Genomic DNA, 26848 nt, shown 5'->3' with positions numbered 1-26848 from the left:
GGTTAGCAATGCTATTGTGAGACTTCAGCTGGAGAAGAAAAAGAAGAATCAAGACAACACTCTTATTTGCAGGGGCTGTGCCAAAGTACCTTGTGACCTTTTCTCCCTGACATGAAAATAGTTTGGGTTTAAACCAGTTCACTTAGAGTACTCTGATAGGAAAGGAGAGATTTCCAGGAGTGACAGACAAAATATCAGTGATGAGAAAAGTTCAATGCAAGAATCTTCGAAGCGTGTATTTGTCTTTAAATGTTGCAGCTTCAGCTTCATTTTCTAGGGGCTGCATCCAGCAGCTTCAAGATGTTGGCTTAGGTGGCTGCAGAGGTCTTGCCCTACCCCAAGATGCCAATCTGCCATGTCCTCGTTGTGTCAGTATGGCTGTGGAGTAGCACTGTGATTGGTGTTGGTTGCTGAAATGATCCAGATTAAAAATAACTGTCCTTTATTTTGAGGAGGTCCGAGCGGGAACACCTTACGCGGATTTTGCTGCCAAAGCCAGCGTTTTCTGAAACCACTTCTTCACGCTACACATCCAGTTCTTGGTCTTGCACGAGAGGCTGAAGCACAACTGAATTTTCTTGTAGTCCTGTATCACCAGAGTGCAGCTGGGCATCTGTGATCGCGCCTAGTAAGGGAAAGTGTACCCAGATGTGCATATAAACCTGGTTGGGATAGAAGAAGCCGCAATGACTGGGACGCAGTCTAGGATTTGGAGGAGCGGGATTCGAGGCTGCTCCCTGGCATGAGCTGCTTGGGTGATGCTGAGCCAGCCTTTTATGGCCTGTCTTGACGCTTTGCTCTGGGGTCCAGGGGAGAGCGAAGATACTCCTTTAATGGCAGGCAGTCTCATGTGCTGACAGAGCTGGAGTGATAGTTTCATTGAGAGGATAAAAAGCACCTGGAAAAAGGACGGGTGCAAGGGCTGAGTCATGTAGCCAGGGGCCTGGAAAGGAATTGTCCCGTTGTAATTGCTGTGCCCCAGCAGCTCTCGTGTCCGATGACGACTTCAGCTTGGAACAGGCTTATCTCAGAGCAGTTAGGCTGTTTTTCAAAGTGACAGGCTTCTGTACTATCGAGCTCACAATTAAGAAAAAAGGTATTGATTTATTCTCGTGCCAAGCAGAGTTTCAGCTATTGCTGCTGTAAAGGAAGGTGTGGAAGTTACTTTGCTCTGTGCAGGGCTCAGCAGCTTATCTCCAGAGCAGCAGTGACTCTTTGGGAGTGCGGACAAAGTTGACCAGCTAGAAGTTATTAAGTATCAGTGATTCATATGCTGCAAAACTACAGTCTGCAGCCTTCGAGTGCAATTCCAGACTGCATTTGCTGGTGCAGCCCCCTGAACCGCTGCTGCCAGTGCCACGTTGAGGTGGGGAGGTCCCCGGCGTGCTGCTGGCGTCCTTGGTGTCCATAGACTTGCACCACGGCAGGACGAAGAAGCAGCCACGCCGGTGTGACCGTGGCTTCCCGGTGGGAGGCTGGTGCCTGTGCAGAGCCGGGTAATCGGTGAGCACCTCCTGCGTGCACGGCCACGCGGTCCCACTGCCGCTGGCCTGCGCTCTGCAGAGCGCTGGGGCAGGGAGTGGAGAGCTGTTTGTGGTGACATCCATCAGAAGTGCTGAGGCAGCAGAGTCTGTCTGAATAACCCACCTCTTTTACCCCCTTGCCACACGGTATTGGCCCAGCAGCCCCCCGCACTGTTCTTCTGGCACAGGCACCGTAGCCATCGGGTTCTCCCAAGAGACCAGGCAGTAAAACTGCACTAAGCATTAGTGCCTTTACCTTCATTCTCCAGTATGATTCCTGGTGGCAGTAGAAGGAATAGCTTATTTTCGCTTCAAGAGTATTCCTGAACTTAAAAATAAGACCCTTGTTTTTCAAATCTTGCTGCCTTGTTACTGGCCCGTGGTCTGGGTCACAACACTGAGCTGTGGTGGTTGTGTGTGAGGTGAGATTAGAGGAAGGTCACTTTCTGCATCTTGGAGTGAACAAAGGTTTGCTTTTGCTTTTTAAGTAGTTTTGCTTGATGCAGTTGTTCCTCCTCCTGCCTGTAAAGTGTTTATGGGATCTGGGCTCTGTGAGCCCCCAGTACCTGAAGGACAAGTCCCGGAGCTGGCACCGGCCCAGAGGGGAATGCTTGCAGTGCCCAGTGGACATTAGGGCTCAGATCTTGAAGCTGTGTGGCCATATGAGGCAGCACCTGAGCCATCACCCTGCTCTTCAAAAGCCCTTGAGAACTCTCTGCTGTCTGCTGCACCGAGCACATGTGGCTTCAGGGTGGACTTTGAATCTCCCCAGGTTACATAGCTTCCTCTTTAACTTCCTGCTCTTATTTCTACCAGCCCAAACCCAGGAAAACGCAACTGAAATAGATATCATCAGGGCTGGTGCTCTCTCCAGTGTAAATCAGCACGTCATTGATTTCTGCGTTGCTCTTACACCACCTGCAGACCTGATTCTCAGGAGTTTGTGTCATGATGAAGACAGCCTTGGGGTTTAAACTGCTCATCCGTTGGCTGATACCCAGCATGAACCAGGCACTCTGCGGTGCTGACTGGGTAATGTCCCATTGAACCCAGTGCGTTGCGGCCACCTTGCCTGTGTAAGGAGGGCTCGGGACCACAGCCACTGCAGCCAGGCTGTTCCTGGGAGCATGTGCTGACCCCTGAGTCCTTCCTTGTCAGTCCACATGTTCCTGAAGACACATTACAACGTCAGGCACGTTCTTTGCCATCACGTTTGAACGAATGCAATTATAGACCACTTATATGTTGTTATTTCCAGCCTTAAGCAAAAACAATGCAAGCAATTACAGTGAAGGATAAATCCCAGAATTAGATGTCCGCTCAGGTGAAGTATTCTTTCTGTGAGCTGATCTTGCTCGCTGTCAATTCGTGATTTCACACCTGCGGCCATACGCAGCCATTGGTGAGCAGGATCAGCCAAGTGGCCAGATACAGAGCTGCGAGAGGGCCAGACGCCGCAGACTGGGAAGCCTGTCGCTGCCAAACTGTTTCCCGGACACAGCAACTGGCTCCTGCAGCTGTCAAGGACTTGCTGCAGGGAACTGTGGCTCTCTGCTTGAGTACTAAAGCACACAGAGCAGCAGTCTGCACAGGCAAGCATGCTGGGGGGAAGAAATTGCAAAACCCACATGTAGCCTAAGCTGTAAATATGAAAGAAAATTAGCCAGCTTTCTACCCGGAAAAGCTGTTTCCCCGTCCTTATTAATACGGTGGTTTGCAAACTGTGAAATGTCACTTTGTCTGCTCTGGCTTTCAGCGGGGTTTCGGTGGTGCTCATCTCTGTGCGCGTGGGACAACGTACAGCTCTTCCAAAATGTAAAGCACCAAGCGAGTGCTAAGCTTTGCCAGCCAAATGGTTGATTAAGACCACGTGGGCATGAGCAGTGCACAGACCTTTGGGCAGGATGCTGCTGTTGGGAATTGCTGGGATCCCACCTGGCAGTGGCTTTATGCAAGCTTTTGGCGGAGGTTTAGGCAAGTGATGGTCAGCAAGCAGCAGTGCTTCGGTGGCTGCTTCTGGTCCGCAGAGGACATGAGGCTGTACAGACCACCCTCAGCTCAGGCAGCTGCAGCCCATGCTTCTGCTGGAGACCTGCGGAGTCCTTCACGTTGGCCAAGAAAGCAGCCACAGCCTAACAGGAGGCTTTGCAGGGTCTGATTTTGTGACCTGCGGGAGGGGGCTGCTTCTGTCCAGACGAAGGAAATAATTCAGGAGTCATGTGTTGCTTTATAGTAATATCCCTTTAGTGCTTATAGTAATATCCCTTTAGTGCTAGTTCCAAGGACCAGGCCAGAGATGCTCTGTAGATCAGAAGACTGGTTTGGTTACAGCACACAGCATCTGAACTAAAGGGCCAAATCCTTATTTGTTCTATTGTCTTGCTGTTAAGTTCACTAATTAGCTCTAGAAGGTCATCAGCTGTCTCAGTGTCAACAGTCTGCGTTAGTCGTGGGTGTGATGTGGGTGAAGGTGACAGTTTGGCTGGTAGAGCCTGAGCAACGCTGAGGGTGAAGGGGAGTGGGCAGTGACAGAGGGACAGGTACAGAGCAACAAGGAGCAAGCCAGAACTGGGTATTGAAAAAGAAAATAAACCTGTTGGAGGGTTTTCCAGGGAAAAATATGCTTGAGCCCGAAGAAAACAGGGGTTTTGCATCTGCCGATACACACATTTCACAGATTTTTAGCATCTGGATCTTGTCCTGTGTATAATAGATCTCCATGCTGGTATAACGGCTGAATCAAGATACTTTAAGGCTACTATTTCATTGTTTTATATTGACAATGTTTAAAGAGAGAGGCTAATGAAGAATAATTATTTCCCCTGAGTGCATACTCAGGCAACACTTAATTAAAAATTACATTTCCATCTAGGAAAATGTTACTTGGGATGTACCATCAATTGCTTCGTGACTCAAAAAGCAGGAATGGGAGATGCCGTTGTAGGGAAAGCTCTTGAGTAGGAGCTGATTGCAACAGAGACAGGAAACTGTCTGCAGTGGACATTGCTAAGCGTGGATGAGAACATGACCAAAGGTTATTTCTCATATTAGTTTGGCTCTCTTACATAAAAACTGCGGGAGGCAGGGTGAAAATGTGTCCAAGGGATCTTGTGATATCTACTTTAAGAGTGGATTTACAGTAAAAGTAAATAAATATATAATAGTCTGGGCAGTTGAACTCCTGTGAATTAAAAAGTCAAATAATCACAAATCTGATGGCTTTTGAAAGAATTTGGCAGAAGAAATAAATGACCTTAAGCGTTCAGAACAAAGATATGGCCTGCGTTACTGGACTGTGTGTATAACAACGTACCGTCTGTTTGTGGGAAAAAAATCATTAATTCAGCCAGAGATTTCAGCTTTAAAAGTTGCTAAAGAGGATCTTACTGAGTGGATGTGCCCTCCTGAAGTAAGGGGCGACTTGGAAACAAATCATTTTAAAATCAGTTTATTGTAAGACCTTAAGCAAGAACGAAGCTTCTTTGCTCCTTTTCCTATTTCGTGTGGTGCTGCTTAGGTGGAAGAGCGAAGTAATGCAGCAACAGGACGGGGCCATTATGTATTTTTATTAAAACAGTATTAACACCATTAATACTATTTTAAGCTATGCTCTCCTTATTATAAATGCAGTGTAAATGGTAAATGCTGTGAATATTACCTTATTTAGAGAAATCCTGGCAAAGAAACACTGCCAGTCAAGAGCATTGCCTTTTAAATGATGTACTTGCAATGCAGTGCCATCCTGGACGGGACTAGAATTGAAAGTGTTAATCTTTCTTGCTTTTCAGGTGATCCGTTCTGCTGCTGACTGGTCGGCTGGCATTAAATACCACGAAGAGTCCATCCACAACGCTTACATCAGCGTGATAGAAAACAGCAAGCACTACATATACATAGAAGTGAGTAGACGTGAGAGGGAGCCCCGACAGTCTGAGCGGGGCTTGCAGCCATCAGGAGTGTGGTTCTTTTTCTTAAGCTCTGGTGTTACATTTCCATGAATTTTGAGACATGGATATGTGTATATGGAGATAGATATGTATATATGTGTATATATACACACACACACACACACAGAATCTACTCTGAACCTTTTGTGGTCTCTGGAGCAGGCTGATGGGGGCATACAATGGGAATCTTCTGACCATGAGGTGGAAGAAAGTTGGCCTCTCTTTTATGATTTTCTTGCCAGAATTGCCAGCAACTTCCACGGCCTGTGCAATAGCCCTCCAGTCCCCTTGATGGCTTTGCTGTGTCCCCGGTGCGTGCCCAGACCTCTGCACACGCGCAGCGTGTTGGTCTCACATCCGTACGGCCTGAGAGCCGCAGGAGCCTCCTGTGTCAGAGCGAGACTCAACCTTGCCTGAGCAGAGATGTTTATTCTGCTGGTTTTCTCAGCATCTTGTTTGGTCACTCTCTATGTGAACTGTCTAAAGAGTGTGATTATTTAATAAAGAATATTTCATCCCCTGAATGACACACCAACACACATTTAATTAAAAAAAAATTAACATCCATTCAAATGACACAGAACACAGCTATCTTTAGTTGTTCTTGGCCTGAAATCTAGTAGGGAAATATTTTCTGTTCGTCACTGGCACTGTCTGACAGTAGCTTTGCTTGCTTTTCCTGCAGAACCAGTTCTTTATTAGCTGTGCTGATGACAAAGTTGTCTGGAACAAGATAGGAGATGCGATTGCTCAGAGGATTCTTAAAGCTCACAGGTAACCTATTGCTAGCAAGGCAACGAAAGACTTCCAGATGCATTTATAGTGTGTGGTTTAAAACAGTGCCGTAAGAGACACAATTGTACGATTGTTTTTCCAACGCAGCCCCCGTGTGGTCTAAATCATGCTTTCTCTTGCAGCAGCGAGCTGCTGCAGTGGTTTCTTTGCAACCAGGCAGTGGTTTTCTGGACATAGCCTGATGCAGATGTAATTATTAGCTATGTGAGATGTTAGAAAAGCGAGCGTTTTGTGCTTTGATTGAAACACGTGAGTGTTCCACAGCCAGTCTGGAACCGAACAGTAAAGCAAGTTAATGGCTGCAATGGTTGAACTGGAATATGTGGGTTATTTACATTGTCTGTACAGAAGATTGCTTTTAAATAGGTGAAGCAAACAGGTTTTGAGGATTTGACTGCAGAGTTCAGCTGTTACTGTTTGAACAACTTTTCTGATAAGTGCAGGAGGATATTTGTAACCTCCAGACAGTGCAAGGGGACTCTAGTTAGTTCCTAGATGGATCAAATCCACATGTTTTGGACACTCCTTTTTACCTGAGAATGCCTAACCCCATGGTGATGTTAGTATCACAGGTAGTGGCTTGTCTTCATTTTGATCCTGGACAGCTTTGCTTAGGGTTGCTCTTTTGGAGTCACTCTTTAAGATACGTATATGTCATGTATTAAACCTCTGTCTAGGTCTTGCTGGGCTGATGTACAGAAAACTTTTTTAACTTCTTTCTTTCACTTCTCTTGCACTTTTCCACTGTGCCTGAATAAGTTTCTTGCAGTGGTTAGTTTTTCCATGCTGTAGTTGTCCAGAGCTATGCAGGGGCTGCTTTTTCAGAGGTGCCGAGAAGGTAGCGCTCTCTCGAGCTGCACAGATTTCCTTCTCCTTGGCACTTGAGCTTGGCCGTTCCAGCTTGTGTTCAAGAGACCAACCTGGGACAGGCAGTCACTCCTCCCTTTCAAACACCGCGGTGCAGGCACTGCCTGGAAAGCCGTGCAGACTGCCATGAGACAGGCTCTGTTCAGAGGCACTGAGGAAGGATGAGCACTTTTGAGACTGGGAGAGCGTGGCTGTTGTCTGCTGTGCAGTCAACCACAGGACAGAGTAACAGGGTGGAGTTACTCTGTCTTGTGATCTGTGGGGAGTAAGGCATAGCACAAATAATTGAAGTAAGCTAAGGATGAAAGACTAGGGTGGCCTTTCTCACCCAGGATAAATCAGGAGTCCTTCCAAGGCTGTGAAAGGTGTTAAGCAAAGTAAAAGCAATGTAATATGAATTCGGTATTGTGATGGGAACATGGGCATGCATCAAGAACGGGTATATCTGACTGTGCAGACCTGCCCCTTCGTGGGTGAGGTGCCGTAGCCGAGCAGCTGGAAATGGCCCTGCTGGTACTCGTGTTGCAGCCTCGGGGCTCGCGGGCAGCCGGCCGCGGTGGCCCTGTGCAGGTCTGGTTCCTCTGGGAAGCCGTTCCACGTTCCTTGCCCTTAGGGCTGACTGTCACGGGCGGTTTTCATGGACTTGCCTGCTTTCAGCAATGCTAGTGAGGTAGCAGCAAATTCTCATCGTGCTCTGTTAAGATATTCCTCTTCTATAAACTTTATGTGCTGAGTATCATCCTGTCCAGGAAACAAAAATTCCAATAAAAAAGTTAAGGAGGTCATACAGATTCTTCAGTGACCCATTTTCACATGTGGTGCTTGATTCATCTCTGCATTATTCCAATTTTATGCCAGCGTGATGTTGGTGGTTCCTCATTAAATACACGATTCAACCCGGTCTGCATGCTCCAGGGTGCTTGGCATTGCCTGAGATCAGAAGTAAATCCACCCCTGCTGGTTTTGTTTGAAGTGTGTACTAAATTGTCGTGGGGAAAGAGAGCAGGTGAGGCACAGGTTTTTAACTATGTAAATAAAGCTCTTTAGTTAAGTTTATAAATGTCTCCCTCTTCTAGACTAAATATTTTCAGTCTTTAATAGAAAAATATTTAATATTTAATACCTATCTTCAGTTAGTTTAATAAACACTGGGCTTAGACAAACAAGCTGGGTTTTGTAGGACGCTTTTGTTGGTGGTTCTTTCTCATCGTGCAAATAGCCTTCGTTTCAAAGTCTTTCCCACGTAGCTCTGCCGTTGTGTGTGGGTAAGACTTGGTTAACCGAGTCTGAAGTCTGCTGTCAAATTAACTGTGTTACAGCGTATAACGCAGCTATAAATAAGTGCTAATTCAAGTTGAGTAAATGCAGGTCTTCAATATCTCTCTCCCAGATCAGGTGAGACCTGTTCTTCATGACTCCTGTGCTCTTAACCAAAGGCACAAATTTTGCAAGGAAGGAGTAGGTTTAGCAAAAACTGCAAACTGGCTCATCTTCAGACTGACTGTTAAATAGTTTTGTCCTTATTAAACTGTGTTTGCCATCTAGTGGCAGGACCATTAAATGGAGCTTCATCCTCCAAGGCACAGTAAAGGGGCTGCCAGCACCCGGAGGCATCTTGAGAACTGAAGAAGAGCAGAAGTGGTCTGGCATTTCAGTCACCAAGGAAAATACCAAAATGTGCTTTAAGAAAAGCCCCAAACAGCACAGTGATCTTAGCTATTGTAATCCTGAATTGGCTCACAGTTATGGCACTGTTTAGCTTGGGGGAGCAAAGATGGAACTGAGTTTTTGCAGGTTGTAATACAGGAATCAAATATTGGCCTTTCTGAATGGTCAGTGTTTTGCATATGTCCTCAGGGATTTTTCTGTCTTTTCTGATGTTTCTGACTTCTAAAAACCAGAATGCAGTAGGGACTTCAAACTGGATTTTGTTTCTTCTGCCTGTAGCAACTCTGTGATTTTTGGCTGTGGTCTGTAAGACAGTGTTACGCCTCAGTATGCAGCAGCAGCAGCAAGGCTGTGCTATTAAGGCGCTCAAATGAACTTTTATAATGGCAGATGCAGCATGCAAGATGATTAGCTTGTCCTTGCACTTCTGTAAAAACGTGTTTCTTTTCCTTTGGCTTCTTGTGTTGTCCTCTGTCGATAGTAAATTACTCCTTCTCTCCATGATCATCCAAACACTTTGCTGAAGTACTGATTAGAGATGAATACGTGCCACACTTTGCTCCCGTAAAATTTGCGGAGTAGCCAGAAACCCAGCCAGTCAGTCTCGAGCAATTGAAGCCATTGCAATTTTACCTTATACAAAGAAATAGAATTTGCAGGCTAATATTCCCCCCAACCTGTTGTTTTAGGGAGAACAAGCGTTTCCGAGTGTACGTGGTGATCCCGCTGTTGCCTGGCTTTGAAGGAGATATCTCGACGGGAGGCGGGAACGCGCTGCAGGCCATCATGCACTTCAACTACAGGTAGGGGACGCGGTCCTGCACCAGGCAAGGTCGCTCGAGACCTTCCTAGGCCTCTCTGGTGCTGCGGACGGTGCCGGGGCTCCAGCTGCGATCACGGGGTTAGATGTTGTCCAAACGAGCACATAATACCCGGAAAAGGAAAATAAAGCTGCTTGTTTATATAGTTTTCACTCGGTACTCGAGCTTGTTTATTTGCGTCCCTCATGATTTGTGTTTTGCTGTTTTTATGTTTCAGAAGTGACCTTAAACTGGGGTCGCATTTCTGAGCTGCCTTTGCGGCCGCTAGCCTACCTTTAGAGTCAATCGGAGTTATGCACGTGGTGCTTTCCCGTGGTACAGACCCTGGGATTGTTTGAAACGGGAAAATACGCAGTGCCGGTTTTCTGACCTTTGGTAACGGGGAGAATCCATGTTTCTGTTTTCCTAGCTTTTGGACACGGCAGCAGAAACTGGATAGCGCACGTGGCAGTTTTAATACATCTCTCTTATTGGGAGATTATAGGCGAGCCAGGGGGAAGGTAGGCAGTCAGACCCAGTGCCCTCTGCTGGTAAATGTTTAAATAGACACAGGGAAAAAATTCCTGAGCTCCGCTGCGACATCCCAGGCCCTTCTCACCTCCGTGGCCTTGCACAGAAGCACCAATTCCTGGCTCATTAGCTGCTCCCTGTACGTAGCATAAAGCTGCACAATATATTTGCTTTCCTTTTTGCTCATCAGAGCAGAATTTATTCATCCATAAGGTTTCTCCCCTCCCGTTCAACGTCACTGTTCTCTTCTAGAAACTCAGCTTGTGCTGTGGCTCTTGCCGGTGGTTTCGGTAGTGCTGTAATAACGGGGCTCTTTGCAGTCACGAGAAGGCCTGGCAGTATTCAAAACACCGGTGCCCTCGGGGAAGAGCGATGTATTCCACGTCGCTGCTACCAGCCGGAGGAGGCAGCGCGCAGCCCTGCGGGTCTCTTAGCTCGAGGAGTTCCCACCTGCTCTGTAAGGTGGACACGCTGGGCTTTATTTCAGAATTTGCATCTCTGCCTGGTGTTTCACATCGCTCCATCAGTCAGCACTGTGGAGGCTGTGGAGCGTGTTCCCAAACGTGGGCACGCCAGCAGCATTTGGGGAATCGGGAGCACAAAATGTGGATGTTTCCAGGGGCACCTGAAGCACAGCAGGCCTCCTTTGGAGGACTAGCATGGAAAGGTGCCGGATGCTCCTGCGGTGGGAGCAGGGTACAGTGAAGGCAGGACAGCCAAAGGCAATGTGATTTTAGAGGAAAGCTGCTGCGATACGGTGTGACCAGCGTGCATTCAATCTGCAGGGACTGCTGCTGCCCCAGAGTGACGTCCCCCCCGGGGTGCTGCCTGCCAGCTCGGTCCCCCCCCGCAGCTGGGCAGCCTCGCCCCTGAAGGGCGAACGGGGCAAGGGACGCCCGGAGAAGTGAACCAGCGCTTCTCCCAGACCAGGCCCTTTCCCACGAGCTGTTTTCTGCCAGGGCCACCGTGCTAGCATTGTGCACATGGTGACTTTTTTTCTTGATGCCACTTCACATCCAGACCTCTGCTTACCAGAAGAGTGACTCAAACTTTAGTAGCCCCCGTTTGTAACACATTTGTTGTTATTGCTGTATGCTTTAGAAGAAAAGTGCTTTCCCCCGTGTAAGTTGATTGGTATGTGATCTTTCTGGAAAAGAGCAGTTGTTACGTGTCAACGTTTCTTTGGGAAAAATGTGTGCCCTGGAAGTACCGTTCTGCTTGCATGGGGTGTGGGAAATGCCTCCGGGTTTGTGCTTTACCTCGCTGCGGGAGTTCTGCTTCGGCATGTCACTGCTCCGAGTCACCGGTGTTGGTAACGGCTGCCTGCCTTCTTTCCAGGACCATGTGCAGGGGAGAAAACTCAATTCTGGGCCAGCTGAAGGCAGAGGGTAAGAGCTTTAGTCCTCTCATGTGTGATGTCTTTAGTCTTGGGGCACCGCTGCTGGATAGATGGATCTATACGATATAAAGCAGATTCTGCAAGTGTAGGATTATATAAACTGCGATAGCAGGGAGAGCTGCAGATGTGGCATCCCCAAGAGTAGGGAGGAGACTCACCAAAGCATCTCTGCTTCTCACAAAATATAATTAGGCAGCAAGGCCCTATCCCCAGCTCCTGTCTGGGCACAGCTTGTGTTGTGTGTATCTTCTCCATTTGTGTTCGTTGTAGCAGACGGGTTTCAGGTTTTTGAAAGAGGCATCACACAGGTGTGCAGCTATGTGTGTTATAGACCAGCGTGTCTGGTGAGCAGCCTCTGCCCCTGTTGTTATCCCATCACTGAAGTTTATTAGCATGTGCGAGCCTTGGCTGATACTCAGGCTCCGTATTTGGATGCAGCCCTGATCTGGATGAGGGAAGGACCCAAGGGAAAGAGCAGGGAGCAGTTGCAGCTGCTCAGGATTGTGTTATCTGGAACGTGTCCTGAACTGGGCCACGCTTCTGGGGAGCTGCAGGCCCTCTGCCTCCCCCCGCCCCACTAAACCCAGTCCCGGGATTGTTCCTGGCGTTCAGCGAACACGCAGAGGGAAAAGCTGCTTAGCCATAACGCTGTTTGCAGAGCTGCTTTCTCACAATGAGCGTGCCTACTTGAATTTGCTCCGATAGAAATCAGAGCACCATGAAAAACACGTAGCATAAATGTAAGAGGCGTACGTAATGCCCCATTAGTTCTAGTTTTTTGTTTAAATCTGAACTGCAGACAATTCACATTTGGATGTATTTTCCATACTGTGCATAGACAAAACACCTGCTTAAAACCTCTTCTCTGCAGATCCTGCAGAAAAACAGTCACATAGTCCAGTTATTTTCAGATGTTCATATCAATTGTGAGCACTTGCATGCTGCATAATATGAGAGATTTGGGTCATTTTTTCACCAAGGTGAAGTATCTGAGCAGGCAGTGGATCAGAGCAGCACAGAGAGCCCACAGGCATTTTTAAGTCTATTTTTGAAGAGACTTACTTCTATTACCTGTTCGTTTAAAAAAAGATGTTAAAAGTAAACTGTGTTATTCATACTGGGCTTTATATAAAGAGGATCTTTTCTCCTTCTTCTCTCCTTCCCCTTCCTCATCCCATCCCATTTTGTTCTCTTTTAATTTTCAGTTGGAGATAAGTGGATAAACTACATATCGTTCTGTGGACTTCGAACATATGCAGAGCTGGAAGGAAAACTAGTCACTGAACTCATCTACGTTCACAGCAAACTGCTTATTGCTGATGACAACACTGTCATAATTGGTGAGCAGGGTGCTTGCAGGAGAATTTTGTACCATTTGGTTATACCTGAAATGTTCCCTTAGCTTCCCTGGCATGTTACGAAGCGGCAATGCCATGTTCTCTTCTATGTTATGATTTCTTCCTTGTGAAATGTTTTGCAGTTAAAAAACAAACAAACTCACGGATTAATGAAGAGGGTAGGCAGGAGGGAGAAAATGATTTGGAGGTCTGTCATTCAATTTTTTTTTTTTGGGGGGGGGGGGTTGTTTTAAATCTCTGTGTAACAGTTAAGAGAATCCCAGTGGAGGGAATTTTGTCCATCTGTCTTGTATCAAGCTCTGCTCTAGCGGTAAAACTTGCGAGACTTGTCATCTGTTCCTTAAAGAACAGAATGTGCCGTAAAATTTGGAAGGTTTGGACAACATGTGTCATTTATCAGCTCCATTTCCTAAGAATGGGGAAATATGTTATAACAAGTAATAGAGAGCTTTTCATCCGACTCTGTTACCATATTTATTGTGAGATTGTAAAGCAAAGACGAGAGCCTGAGCTCTGAGTTATACAATACAGTAGGAGAGCAGAATTTGAGCCTGCTTCTTTAAAGAAACCCTTTTTGAGGTGTAATATCAGTAATGAGAACTTTGCCAAAGGACAATTTAATACTAGATTTTGCAAGAATCAGAATATTCCCCTTCCTCAAAGAAGCAATCTGGCCTGTGGTCTGATGGCTTGTGGTTGGGATGGGGATGGTTTGCCCTTTGGTTATCCTCTCAGGGGTCAGATCATGTCTCTAGTATGCAGAACAGCTGAGATATAGATTTATTATTATAGCAGTAGTAGCATTGTTGCAACTGTGATGGTCTGAAGGTCTGAGAGAGTGCTCTCCAGTATTATCCGTCATGCCCATAAACCTGAGGGCTGATTTTTATGCTGCGTGAACGTCGGGGCTGGCTGGTAAGGTGGTCTGGAGTCCGCGTGTGCTGCCGGCCCAGGGGCTGGGCGCAGCTGCCAAGCGCGGTGGAGTTTGCAGGGCCGTGAGCACAGCGGGCAATGCTTCCCCCATGTGTTCCTGGAGAGGGGCTGGCACTCGCGGGGAAGTGCAAACCCCCAAAGAAAAGCTGCCACAACACAGCAGCAGCCCAGGGGCTTGCACCTTGGTCAGGCACAAAGCTGTCCCATGTTAAGTCTCCTGAGATAGTTTCTGCTGGTGGAATAGTTAGGGCTTCGATTTGGTTAATTCACACTCTACACTTTTCCACCCAAGAAAGAGACTGAGTGTGTGAGAGTAAAGTACTGGTTTGGGCACCGTGCAGCAGAGTCTGCCTTGTGGTGAGAGGGAAGGTGGAAATATTGCGAGTGGCTTGGCTCATTTTTCCTCTTGAAGCGTTAACTCCTGCAGGGGTATTCAGTCACTGGGAAGGCTGAATGGTTAACTAGGGCCTGGGGTCCCCTCTCTGCAGGAGTCAGGTTAGGGGAGTTGTCTGGAGACCTCTTATTTGGTCATTTTTGGGGGTAGATGACTTGATGACTGCTATCTCTTGTAGTGTCTTGCTGCTCCTCTCCCCTTGGGTGAAATGTCCTGTGAGATCCCCCTTCCTTTGCTTTCCGATGTCTGCGCAGGACAGAGAAAACTCTTTGGGTACTGAAGCCTCAGCCAGTTTTGAGCAATCATTTGGGCATCGCACTTCTGCCCAGCACCCGGTTTCTGAGTGCGGGCGGGGTGAGCTCCCACCCTGGGGTGCAGCTGGTGACGGAGCTGTTTAGCTTCTGGCAGCGAGCGCCAGGCGCGTGTCCCTCTGAACCGGCCGGTAGCGAGGTGGTGGCACGTCTCGGAGAGGGACTGCTTCACGAGGGGCACTGTCAGAGCCCAGCAGAGTAGTATCTAGAAAGGAAAGAAGGGGAACAAGGTGGCTGCAATAACCTGACCATCCTCAAGAGAAGGCTGCCGGAGCGATGTGACGGACGGTAGCGTGGCAGCAGGGGGAACCAGTTCCGATCTGTGACCGAAGGGGATATTGATATTTGATGCCAAAGGGGATATACTTGGTCAGATTGCCCTCCAGACCCCCGGAGGCCGTGTTTTACTGCATTAACAGTGATTGCGACTTCGAGCAAACAACTCTTGTGCATACAGATGTTAAAACGTGACCCCTGGTGATGCTGGAAGCTCGGGGTGTTAGTTACCCGGGGGCAGAGCCTGCCCCCGCCTTGGTGCAGTGTGGATGGAAGTGACTTTTTTCTTCCTAAATTGCCCTTACTAAAACCTCCTAGCCTCCAAATCCAAATGGTACGTTTTCCCTCCTGACGTTACTAAGGATTGAGAGGATGTACCCATAGAGCCCGTCCTGCTCTCTTAACTTATCCAAACCTAATGCAGTTAAGACCTTTGAATGCTGTGGTATCATTCAGCAAAAGCCCCTGGGAAGTTAGAGAAATTACACTTTTTAAAATGTTGGCATTGGTTGACTATAATTTAACCTTCTCCCAGGCCCTGGGAACCCTTTTGAAGCCTGCGAGGGCGAGTGTTTGCTCTCCCCCTCATCCTGGCTCTCCTGGAGTCTGTTTCCTTCTCTATGGAGGTGCCTTTGGTAGGGGGTCAGCTCCGACAGACCTTCACCTCAAACCCTCACTCCTGAGCAGCCGAAACTGTCACAAACGAGCATGAAATGGGGGATGCTCCTGAGATACGTGCATTGATTTTTCTCCAGTTTCACAAAGAAGTGGAAGTAACTCAATCCAGCCCCCTGTCCTCTACTGGCAGAGGGAGAGACCGGTACCCTCGGCACTCTCCTTGGGCTTTTCCACTTGAATTGGAAGTCGTGGGTGGGCTAATTTTACCTGGGTAAGCTGCTATACGTTCACGACGCACAGATGAAGGGTGCAGTAGGGTGGGCAGCCCAGTGAAGTGACAGGGTGGCTGGCGGTGGTGGAGGATACGCAGAAGAGCGTAAGCGTGGAAGGGAGCTGAAGCAATGCTTCCTTTGACGCAGAGTCCTGCGCCCACCCTTTGCCCCAAGCGTCTGGAAATCCCAGGCCCTGAAATACTGACGGCTCTTGCCCAGGGGCTGTGGTGATCTCTGGGGCCCGGACACATGCTACCGTGGTGTATTGTAGCTGTTCTGTTTTCTTCCTCTCAAGGCTCTGCTAACATCAACGACCGCAGCATGCTTGGGAAACGGGACAGCGAAATAGCAATCATCGTGCAGGACACGGAAACCGTCCCCTCCGTGATGGACGGAGAGCCCTACAGCGCTGGGAAGTTCGCCCAGTCTCTCCGCCTTCGCTGCTTCAGGTACGACGCTGGCAGCTCCTGAAGGCCGCAGGGAGAAGCAGGGCCACGCGGCAGCAGCGCTTTCCCCGGCTGCCCCAGCGCTCTTGGGCTCGCCGCTCCCAGGCAGGAGCAGCAATCTGCGGGGCCTGCTCAGATTTACGCCTGGTGAAAGGGGTCAAAGCCTTTAAAACCAATGGAGCTTCAGATGCTTACTTAGATTTAGCTTTGCCTGGCCTCAGGTTAGCCCAGAGAGTTTTACTGTTGCCTGGAGTTTGCGTTTCTCGTGCGGTCCCTTTCCTCAGCTCAGCAACGATTTGGCTTACAAATCATTTTGCTCAAGCCTTTAACTAAGGGAGCTCATAAACAAGACAGTGCTATTTTGCCTCCAGATCCCGTTTTCACACACTCTCAGTTTTGGGTGGTGGTGTCTCTCTTGTTAATGGAAGTTTGCTCACTCAGAGCAACCATCTGGCCCACAACACAGCCGTTTTTTCATTAAGACCTTTTTCTCCCCCTCCCATTTCCCATCTGGACAGTTATTAAACGGAAAGAAAGGAGAAAATAAGGCAGCTTTAAGGCTGACGGACTATTGTAGGGGGAGCAGGGAGCAGGCGAGGCATCTTCAGAGCACCCGGTGATGTTTATTGGCCATTCACAAATATTTGCCTTTGGCAAACCTGCTGTCCTCTTAAGGGGTAGCTTTTCAATCCCTGACAGGCAACGCTGGCCACTCTCAGGTGTGTCTGCACATGAGCTAGTACAGAAAGGCTGGAAACTCTAGGCACTATTGCAAGTGAGTAATAATAAAAGTAATAAAGGAGCTCTTCAGTATTAGCCTCAACTTTGGGATGTTTTTGAGCTAAGGTAGTTTAGTAGCTGCCTCTGGCATGCTCTTATCGGCTGTGCTTGTTTTCCTTCTGAAGGAGTGGAAGACGAGAATAACATTTCCACTGTCTCAGCTTCTGTTGGCACAAATTCTTTTGTCTCTGTTCAGGGTCATACTTGGTAGCTCTGACCTCAATTCAGACCACCAGGATCCTGTCTGTGACAAATTCTTCAAGGAGGTGTGGATCGCAACAGCGGCCCGCAATGCCACCATCTTCGATAAGGTGAAGCATACGGCTCCTTTTCCCCTTCTCCTTCCAGCTTCCTTGTTGTCAAAAGGTGTAAACGGGAGAAGTGGCAACTTGTGTTTGGTGGGAAGGGGTGATGGGAAAGGGAAGCGAGTTCAGCTCCTGGAGTTGGTCAGAGGTGTTTTAAAAGATCACATAGTTTCAGTGAAATGCACAAGCTGTGAACAAGAAGTTGGACTGGAGTTTGTGTGTCCTCAAAAAATGGTGGCAGCCCAAGACGGAGCAGTTCTGATTTCTCCTTTTACTTGTATCAGCTGTAGCTCCAGTGAAACACTCCTGATTTAATTCTTCCAGTTGGCCACAGTGTAAATGGAGTAGAAGTAAATTAGTTGCTTCTGTTTTTCAATCTCTTTGAAGTGATCAGGAAAAGCCCTTGAGTTTCCCCTCTTCGTGCTCTAACTGTATGATGGTTTTGTGCGTACCTTCTCCTTCCCCGTTCTCAAAACCGTTAAGTGAGTCACTTCCATCCAGAGGCACATTAACAATATATTCTGAGTTTTTCTTGGGAACTGTACATTGGGAACTGTACATTGCAGTATTTCCCCTGCTCTGATATACCTCTTTCTGTTTTGATCAGGTTTTCCGATGCCTTCCCAGTGACCAGGTGAATAACTTAGCCCAACTGCGTGATTTCATCAACAAACCAAAATTAGCAAACGATGATCCTGTGAAAGCAACAGAAGAATTGAAAAAGATCCGTGGGTTTCTAGTACAATTCCCCTTTCGTTTTCTGGAGGAAGAATACTTGCTTCCTTCTGTTGGAACAAAAGAATCCATGGTGCCAATGGAGGTTTGGACTTAAGAAGATTGAGACTACTTTGCATTTTAAAGTCTAGTTCTCTAAAGACAAGTTTATGAACAGTATAGGATTTCAGAAAGCTGCTTTTTGCCAAGGGAGGCAAAAAAGGTCTCTGCCAAACTAACGTGCCTTTTGTAAGGATTTTGGTGGAGGAACTTCAAGCAAATTGACACTAGCAAAGGAGAGGATCAGAAAGACTTGGAAATTATGACAAATGAGAGGTCTATTCTCTGAAGAAGATACTTCTTTAGACAATTGCTGAGCACCTAAAGGATGCAGGCTGCTCCCTAGGAAGGGAAACAAATCCTAATACATATTATTACTACTGCCAGTGTGGTTGTAACGTACAGTAGTTGTGATGTGGCTACACAGGAGCTGCGGGATGCGTGTGCTTTCTAGAGCTTTCAGATATCAGTGCGTTTGCTTGCTGGAGCCCCTCATCTCATCCCTGTTCGTATTCTGCCGGGATGCTGCTCGCAGCTCTGGCATTGCTGGGAAGTGCTGCTTGACGCTGTGCCAGGCGTTCCTATGATCACAGCTTGTCAAGGGTTGATGTTTAAGTTCTTTATCGGGAACGGACTAACAATCTTTTATCAAAATTGGTATTTTGGTCTCTTCTCCCCTCTCGGCGGGGGGAAATATTTTTACTACAGCTAGAGCAATCAGCAGTCCTTGCAATACGCAGCACGGTGCTGTGTAGATCTTAGCAAAGGGCAGCCTCGATGGAGCTGAAGGTGTCAGAAATCGCTAGTTTTCTGGCTGTTACAGACATGTAGTACATCAATTTGTTTAAACTGCAGGAAGGCTTTCTCCAAGAGAGAAACAAGTTTTAAACTGAAGCCTTAGATCTTCCTTGCTGAAGGAAAGTGAGGTGCTATGTGTGACAGGGAACAGAAACTTGAAAGCTAGCTTGGCCAGGTTCAGCTCTGTGCTTCGGATCCTTTGCCCACGCATTTATATTGCATTAAATATAGAGACTTTTCTTTGCATTCCTTTTTCTCCCTATTTAAAAGAAGGGAGAGCTGAAATGTCAGGCCAGCTGTGCTCAAGCTAAGTTCACACCTTTTTTTTTTCCCCACTTTGTAGTTTGGGTGAGTGCAAGGGAGAAGGGGAGAGCTTGTGTCTGGGGTCTGCTTTGTTGTTAGACTGGCCACAGTCAGTCATGCAGAACATGTCTTCCCAAGTACAGGCAAAACTTAACATGCCCAGTCCTGCTTTGCATTTGTGTAAGACAAAACTAGTTTTTCCAAAACTATTTTGCATCTTGCTGGGTAGCGAATCAGCCATGCATATACTGGACAAATCGCTGCTGCTCCTGGGTCAGGACGTTGCCGGTTGGTGCCTCCCCGGGTCTGTATGCCATCCCCCATCCCGTGCGTCTCCCAGGTTCATGTCCTCCCTCGTACTAGCTGTAAGCGTCGCAGCTGTGTGCCCCAGAGGATGGGAACGCCGTGTCGAACACTAAGAGAGAGCAGACTGTTGGAAATACCTAACGGGAGAGTCTGGTCCGCAAAGCGGGAAGCTGAACTCCTCTGCTGCAAGTGCTGCCGAGGGGAGGCCCTTCGCTAGCTGGGCTGCGGATGTGCTCCCTAAGCCTGTGCTCCTCAAAATGCTCAACGCTCTTTAGTCAGAAGACCAGATGAACCTTTATTTACTTTAGTTTAAAAAAAAAAGAAAAAAAAAAGAAAAAAAAAAGGCCTTCATAGGGAAGAGGTTTTTTCCCCTCTGTTTGAGCTTCCAACAATCTTATCTCTTGAACTGGAAAAGAATCACGCCGTTCCTCAAGCTCACCCTAAAACACGGCGGGCACCATCACGCCGTTCCTTAAGCTCAGCGTAAAACACAGCGGGCACCATCACTTACATTTTAGCTGATTGTCTTCTGCATCTTAAATGTAAATAGGTACCAAGTAATTTTGTACGCAGTGTGACCTGAGTGAGTAACAAACATACATTCCTCAAGGGCAGCCACAGTTTCAGCCGGTTCCTGCAATTTCTGTTTTATGCTGATGTTTTATAGGTGCAGTTGTGGATTACAGTCCTTTGTACTTGGTGAGTCTGTGGTCTGGTTAGCCGGCTGGAAGTGCATGCGCAGCATTTTAGGTGATAATCTTGACTGGCCCAGGGGGTTGAGGCTCTGGCTGGTGCACTGTAAATAGATAAGTATGTTACCTTGATTATTTCCCTTAAAAAACTGACCTGGGGTCACCCCCTGCAGAGCCAGAGCACTACGCCGTGCCCTGAGCATTTGCAATCAAGAAAAGATCAAAGGTGTCTTGGTATTTCGTGCTAGTGCTAGCTAGGTCGGAGCTTTTCATCTCTTGATAGGTTTTTAGCTCTTTCAGTTTGAACGATGCTGCTAACTCGGAACGATTGTAGCCTGCCAGAGAAGCCGTGTGAGGCACGTAGATCTGTGTTCATGGCTGGAAAGGAAGCACTCAACCCCACCGCGGTTACATGTGAACCTCGAAGAAGTGTGCGATTCCCATCGTCTTCTAAGTGCTCTTACTGTCCCCGTCGCCACATCAGCAATGGCTCTTACAATCATCGAACTACCCGTATATTGTCTTTTGAGGTAGCAGCTAAGCGTGGGGGCTTCATCACTCCAATGGCACCGAGTCCCCCGCTCCCAGGCTGCTTTAGAGAGAAGCCACCCAAGTCGTGCACGGCTCGGAGCACCCTGCGGTGGCTGCCGGTCTCAAACGCCCTGGCAGAGCCACCGAGTTGAGAATTAATTTACTGATGCTGTATAAGGTGCTAATTTAGAAGGTCTTTCCATGTTGAAGTAGCAGACAGGCCTCACATGGGCTCTCTGGCCAGGAGCAGATTTCTCAGTCTGAGCGGAGAATCCACTTTTAATACGTTCAGCCCTTCGCTGTGGTGTTGCCGAATTCCCGATATCAGCAGGAGTTTTTGCACGCGTACACGTGTGTGTGTTGTTTTTCCTTTCTGGAGAGAGGGAAGGAATAATGTTGGTATTCAAACAAGAATAAAAGCAATGCAGAAGAGGGCCGTACTGTCAGGCACTGCTTGTATTCCCGTACCCGCCTTCGCTGTGCAGAGCCTCCAAAAGCCCCCATCCACGCGCGTGCCGGAGTTTTCTTTCTTATATTAAGAAGCCACTCCAAGGGTGAGGCTTAACACCTGGAGAGAATTTATTTCTGTACCTAAACAATCACTACTTAGCACCGTAGCGTTTTTGCTTTTAGTACATTCACCAGACTGCAGAGGAATCGCTTGCAAATGTACAGTGCTGCAGCTAGTGACATGGTTTGGGTACCAGCAAGCCCTGAAGCAGCCGTTTCTTGTGCAATTTATTTGCTAGAACTATGAGAAATGAGAGAGATTTCTCCCAGGCTCTATTTTTTTTTTCCCCAACCTGAAATGAAGCCTACCTTTTTTTAATGTATTCCTTAATAGGTGCCACTCTGAGAACTCGCACTCCTTACCACACCTTTATATATTTTTAAATATTACGATATTTTAATATATATATTTTGTTGTATAGTGGCTGGATTGGATAACATTTTTAGTATGGAATTGATGCATGGTTTTTAAAAAAAGAGGGATAAAATGGCATCATATTTAAGAATTTCACAAAACATAATTTGTAGAAGAAATGCTCTAGTGCTCCATGGCAGATGCAGTGCTCAGCTCAGCCTCTGGTCTCTCAGTCTCCACTTGCTGCGGTTGGGCATGTGCAGAGGCAGCGTCTCTGCAGCCTGATCTTCTCTGCAGTCAGCTGATGTGAAAATGGGGATTGTCCCCAAGCAGGCAAGTGCATTTGTCACTCTTCATCCTAAGAAGGGATGTTTTAACTAAGGCAAACACATGAAATATCTCTTGGTATTATAAAGTGAGACTTTTACCAGTGGGAGTGTGTGCAGGGAGAAAACCTCCGCAGGCCCACACCAGGCAAGCACGTTTCTCACCCAAGGTAGCCACCAGTAAAGTTGCCTGGCTTGATGTGAGCTTTGATAGATTAAAACCCAAACAAAAACTTCCTTTGATCGAGTCTGAGAACCTGATTTCACAATCCTGGTGCTGTCCCCTGGGGGAGACCTCGGTGAGGGTTTTGCTTAGGTGGGACCCTGATGGTAGTAATTCCCGGTATCTTTATTTCTTCCAAGGCAACATCCATGTACAATCAGACTCAGTCTTGGCTTGCTGTTGTTCTTTCACTGTAATAATTTTTTTTGTGCATTTGTAGTAAACATAGTGTGGGTGGCGTAGCTTATATAGGGAAGCTGCACTTGTGGGCCGCAGAAAGAAATGTCTGCATGGTCCTTTTGATGAGTGCAGTTTCCTCTTCCTCCTGCCACATGGAAAGACCCAAATCCACACAGGTCTAAACTGACCCACCTTGCTCAGCCGCGGCACCCTCGGTGCCGGTGGCCCTGAATCGGGGATGGGGTAGAGGTTGGCATCTCCCGGGGGGCCGCAAGACTTCATTGCACTCGCACAGCATCTCGTGGCCCTGGTTCTGCAAAGTCAAGTGGGCAATCTTGTGCATCACCGAAACCCTGCCGAAATCGGGACCTCATCAGAATCGAGGTTAAACCAGGAGCACGGCGCTGAGGCGGTGAATTAAGTTAAACGTGCAGAACTGAGAGAAATCAGAGCGGAACAGACCCACACGCTGTAAAGTGGCAGCTGAATGCAGCGATCCTCTTTGGGTCTTTTCTTGGCCTGTTTTATTATTGTATTTTCAAGTATTGGTGATTATTCTGTTTTTAACCTCCCAGTGTGTTTTCATAAAATCTCATAGCTGTAAATAATTCTTACTTACCTGGCTCTTTCCTGACACTTGGGAAATGAGAGAAAATAGCATCAGAATTCACAGTTGTGGGACTGTTTCTCTGAATCGCGTCTCTGGCTAAACTGATTGACAACGTGAGAGCTTCCAGTTGGGACGTGAGCGCAGGTCTCCGTGCGTCTCCACCTTCCCGCGGTGCCGCCGCGAGCACTGACTATTCCTTCTGTGAAGGCTGCTGGATTTGACCGTTTTGTATCCTTGTTTCCGCTCATGACTGCTTTCCTTTCCACTCTGTTCGTATTTGGTAAACGAATGTGTATTAATAGACTGAAAATACAACTGAACATCATGTGTCAAAGCACTTGGGTTTGGTCTCGTTTCTGCTTGTTTTGGGAGCGGTGGCCGTGCCAAGCAGTGGCGTGGTGGCAGCGGGCTCGGAATCGTGATAAAAGGGGCTGAACTGAGTTGTTCAGATTGTCCCGGGAGAGAGAGATTGAGGTAAAATAGCGTAGGAAGAGAAAGCTGGGCTTCTAAATGGATAAACAAATCCTGCTTTAATAATCCAAAGGCAGTATGAAAGGCATAGACAAAAACCATCCATCTCCAAAACAGAATTAACTTGCCCCTGCCCCCTTTCAGCTTTCAGTAAAGGAAATTCAGCACCAAGAGAGGAAAAAGCAGATTACTGTTGACCTCCGCAGGGGACAAAGATGAATAAAGCAACAGTGGCGTTTTCAAGCTCTCCTGCAAACTGAAAACATACTGACTTCTCTGTTTCTCAGGTTACTTTGCCTTTCGCAAATGCCAAAGGGCGCTCTGCAGCTCCGAAACTCCCAGGTCCGATCTGCGCCCGTGACAGCCAGCGAGCCAAGATAAGGGAGGCGGCGTTTCGGGGCGGCTGCTGGTACAGCTCGCGCAGGCAGCTGTGAGCTTCTCCTGCCGCCACTCCTGAATCTCGCAGCTGATTATATGCTTGCTGCATCACACCTACGCGGTCTTGCAAGCAAAGATAGCAGAAAGGAGGAGTGAGGCTGAGAGCTGTCAGTCGCTGCTCGTCGCAGAGGCACTGGCTGGCAACACACTGTCGTTGCAGTAATGCAGGGTGGATGCAGGTAAAGGTTGATGTTTGCTAGCTGCATCTGGCCAGCATTGGTTATTTCCTGTGCTGCCAACACAGGGGAACCGTGGTATCTCAATGCAAGCTTATCTCAACATTAAGTTATTGTGAAATAACAAATAGTCCTGAATGTAGAGAGTTTAGGACCTCTCATCTGCTTATAGTAAGGATCCTTCCCCTTTCCTACGTGATACAGCAGGCCTGGAGGCGTGAAGCAGAGCCAGGCTTGTGGGTACTGCTTTTGCTGTTACTGCTTTTGCTGTTTTCTCATATACACATAGGCACCACTTCACGCACACCTGTTAGCCTATTAAAAACACAAATAAACACTAGCTCCTGGCATATGAGATACAGCCGACAAACTGTGCAGGGGAGGCATCAATGCTCTGCCTTCGTCGAAGGCAGCGGCAAAATTCCCTGACTTTCCTGCAGCCAAAGATTTCGCATGAGGAACGACTTGCAAAGCCTCTAATTTGATCACTCCTTGCTGAGCAGAAATGCAGCCCACGTACCCTGAACAAAAAGAGCAATCACCGGTACGTTTAATTTGCACGTTCTTTCCAGGTTGGATTTTTCCAGCCGCTTTGGTACTGCGTCAGCCCCTGCCTCCCCCACAGGTAAGCTCTGCCCTAGGCACCGTGTCTGCCAGTGCCCCGGACGGGGCTGTGGAGGGGAGACCTCCTCTCCCCCTCTCCCAGCCCCAAGCAAAGCTCTTCTTCCCCCTTTATTAGCCAAATATGCATGCACTGAGGTCTCAATAACATCAACTTTTATAATTAGCGCCAGCTTTTTGCAGGTATGAGATTGCTAATACATTTTAGTTATTCTTGCAGAGGAGGAAGGTAGGAAAAAAAGGGTTTCATGAGGAAGGTCTAAAGGCACATGGAAAACCAGATTTCTTCTCACTGCTGAAAATCAATCTGTTTTAGTTTCTCCGCAATTGTGCCAGCTCTTCAGATTTTCAAGTGCATTTCTGGAGCGCTGATGCGGTGAAGTGAAGGTTTTAAGAGCTGGAATTAGCCGCAGCACTGCGAGTGAAATGCTCAGATTTTTATTGGGAAAATCAAAAGCGACAGTTGCAAAATTGGTTCCGCCACATTGATTGATTACTCAGAATATTTAGCTCAAAATGATTATGGCAAGAATTTCTACCGAGGCTCATGGCTGGGATGTAAATTAATTTGGAGAAAGGAGGAGAGAAAAAAATCTTTTTTGAAGAAGAGAATTGCAAGGGAAATTGTTTATGCCCAGGATCAATGATGAGTAATCTCTCAGCGTTCAGCCTGATCTCAATAATTAAACATGCTGCGAGTCACCATCTGAGGACAAGGAGACAACCTCAGCGCGATAACGTTATCGAGGCTTCGCAGGTTTCTATAGCTTGGGATTATCCCTGCCCAGAGGGAACGGAGGAGCTGCTGGCCTGCAGCTTTGCAGCATCCCAGTTTCAGTGAGATCAGCCGTCGGGCCGCTGCCTCCTGCGGCCGGGGACATGCCGGAGACCCCCCGCTCCCGGGGCAGCGGCACGGGAGACTTCTCCCTGGAGTTTTGCTCCACGTGCTGTGGGATCCAGGGAGGGACTGAATTTGCCTGAGAAATCATTGCTGCAGAGATGGTTTTAAACACACCCAAATCCTCTTGGAAAACAGGGCTGGGTGGCTGCTATCCTCTAGAGGGTGCTACGGACTAGACGTGCCCGCGCTGCAAGGCCAAGCTCTCCGAAACGGCAGAAAAGCGCCCTTTTTATTAGAGGACTGCAAGCAGTAATGTGAATTGTGCTTGGTGTTTGTACGTCTGGGGTCTGCATAAAGGAACCAGCCCCGCCGACAGCCGTGCCCCACTGCACCCGGAGCCTGCAGGGACACCCGGCCAGCGCCGCGCGGCACCCGGAGCCAGGCGAGGTCCAAGCCACCGACCCGGGGATGGGCACGGCCCCGGCGACAGGGGCAAGGAAACGGCGCTGAGCCATTTTAAAATGAAATACTATGTATACCTTGCCTGCATAGGCTTAAATGCATTCCCAGCCTAAAATGCTGCTCCCAGAAGGCTGCATGAGCTCTCCGATGACTCACGGCGCTATATATCTCCACTCTGTTTCCGTGCAGACCGTATCTGTATGACATCAATTGCACTGAGTACGAATGCTCGCAGCCCTGTTTCCTGCTGCTGGATGATCGCGTTAGCCACAATTACACAGTCCAGGAATTTCTCCCGCGATCCTGACGGGCGCGGGCTGGAGCGGCTGCGCAGCCGGCGCGTGTGCAGAATAACGAACCGCTCGTGCAAGCCTGCCCACCGCCTCGCGGCTCGCCGGGCGAGCAGTGCGCCGCGAGCTGCATGAGCCGCTTAGTGCCCCAGAAAAGCCTGAATCGTTGAAATCAGTCCAGATTTGGTTTCCACTGTGTTGGTGCATTTTCAGCGTTTTGCCATTTCATTGGTATTATTTTTACTGTAGCAGGAAGGTTTAGGCAGAATTTATCCAAAATGCTTCAGCAGGAGAAGTCTCCCTGGGCTGAGACGTGCTGTTTCAAACAGGTTTTTTTCAGTAGGCTCAAAATCCAGTTGACCATGTCCACAAAGCTCCTTTCCTCAAAACAGAGTGGAGGCACCCAAGGAGGAAGCATGCTGGTGCTTCAGCCGTGCCGTGCCGTGCCGTGCCGCCGGGGCGGCTTTGCAGCGTGCTGCAGCCCGTCGTGCTGAGCTGAACCTCCACCTGCCGCTTCCCAAAAGGGCTTTTAATCACCGTCCAAAACGGCTCCCTCGCTTTGCGTCACTCTTTCTGGCCGAGTAAATCAGCCCAGCACGTGGTGTAATGTCAAACACTTCCCCGAAAGGCAGATATATTTTATCCTGTGTTTCATCATTATCTGCCAGCTCAAAAGACTGGAGCATATTTGTTAGCTAAAGATTTCCTTGTAGGGAGC

The 26848-nt window shown here is 48.0% G+C and overlaps 1 protein-coding gene across 3 annotated transcripts in view; it reads left to right on the top strand.

Annotated features, from left to right (window-relative positions):
* The window catches only part of PLD1 (phospholipase D1), an 89382-nt gene extending 66214 nt beyond the window's left edge, over positions 1-23168 (top strand). For all 3 annotated transcript variants that reach the window (XM_026105675.2, XM_026105677.2, XM_026105674.2), the window contains 8 exons: positions 5312-5422; positions 6156-6244; positions 9490-9603; positions 11470-11519; positions 12736-12870; positions 15988-16141; positions 17115-17229; positions 17831-23168. In XM_026105675.2, the coding sequence (XP_025961460.2) occupies positions 5312-5422; positions 6156-6244; positions 9490-9603; positions 11470-11519; positions 12736-12870; positions 15988-16141; positions 17115-17229; positions 17831-18055 (993 nt within the window). In that variant the 3' untranslated portion in view covers positions 18056-23168. The remainder of the gene's footprint in view (positions 1-5311; positions 5423-6155; positions 6245-9489; positions 9604-11469; positions 11520-12735; positions 12871-15987; positions 16142-17114; positions 17230-17830) is intronic.
* Positions 23169-26848: the final 3680 nt, after the last annotated feature.

Source organism: Dromaius novaehollandiae, chromosome 9 (genome assembly GCF_036370855.1).
Source record: "Dromaius novaehollandiae isolate bDroNov1 chromosome 9, bDroNov1.hap1, whole genome shotgun sequence".
Taxonomy (NCBI): domain Eukaryota; kingdom Metazoa; phylum Chordata; class Aves; order Casuariiformes; family Dromaiidae; genus Dromaius; species Dromaius novaehollandiae.
This window is presented reverse-complemented; position numbering and strand designations above follow the sequence as displayed.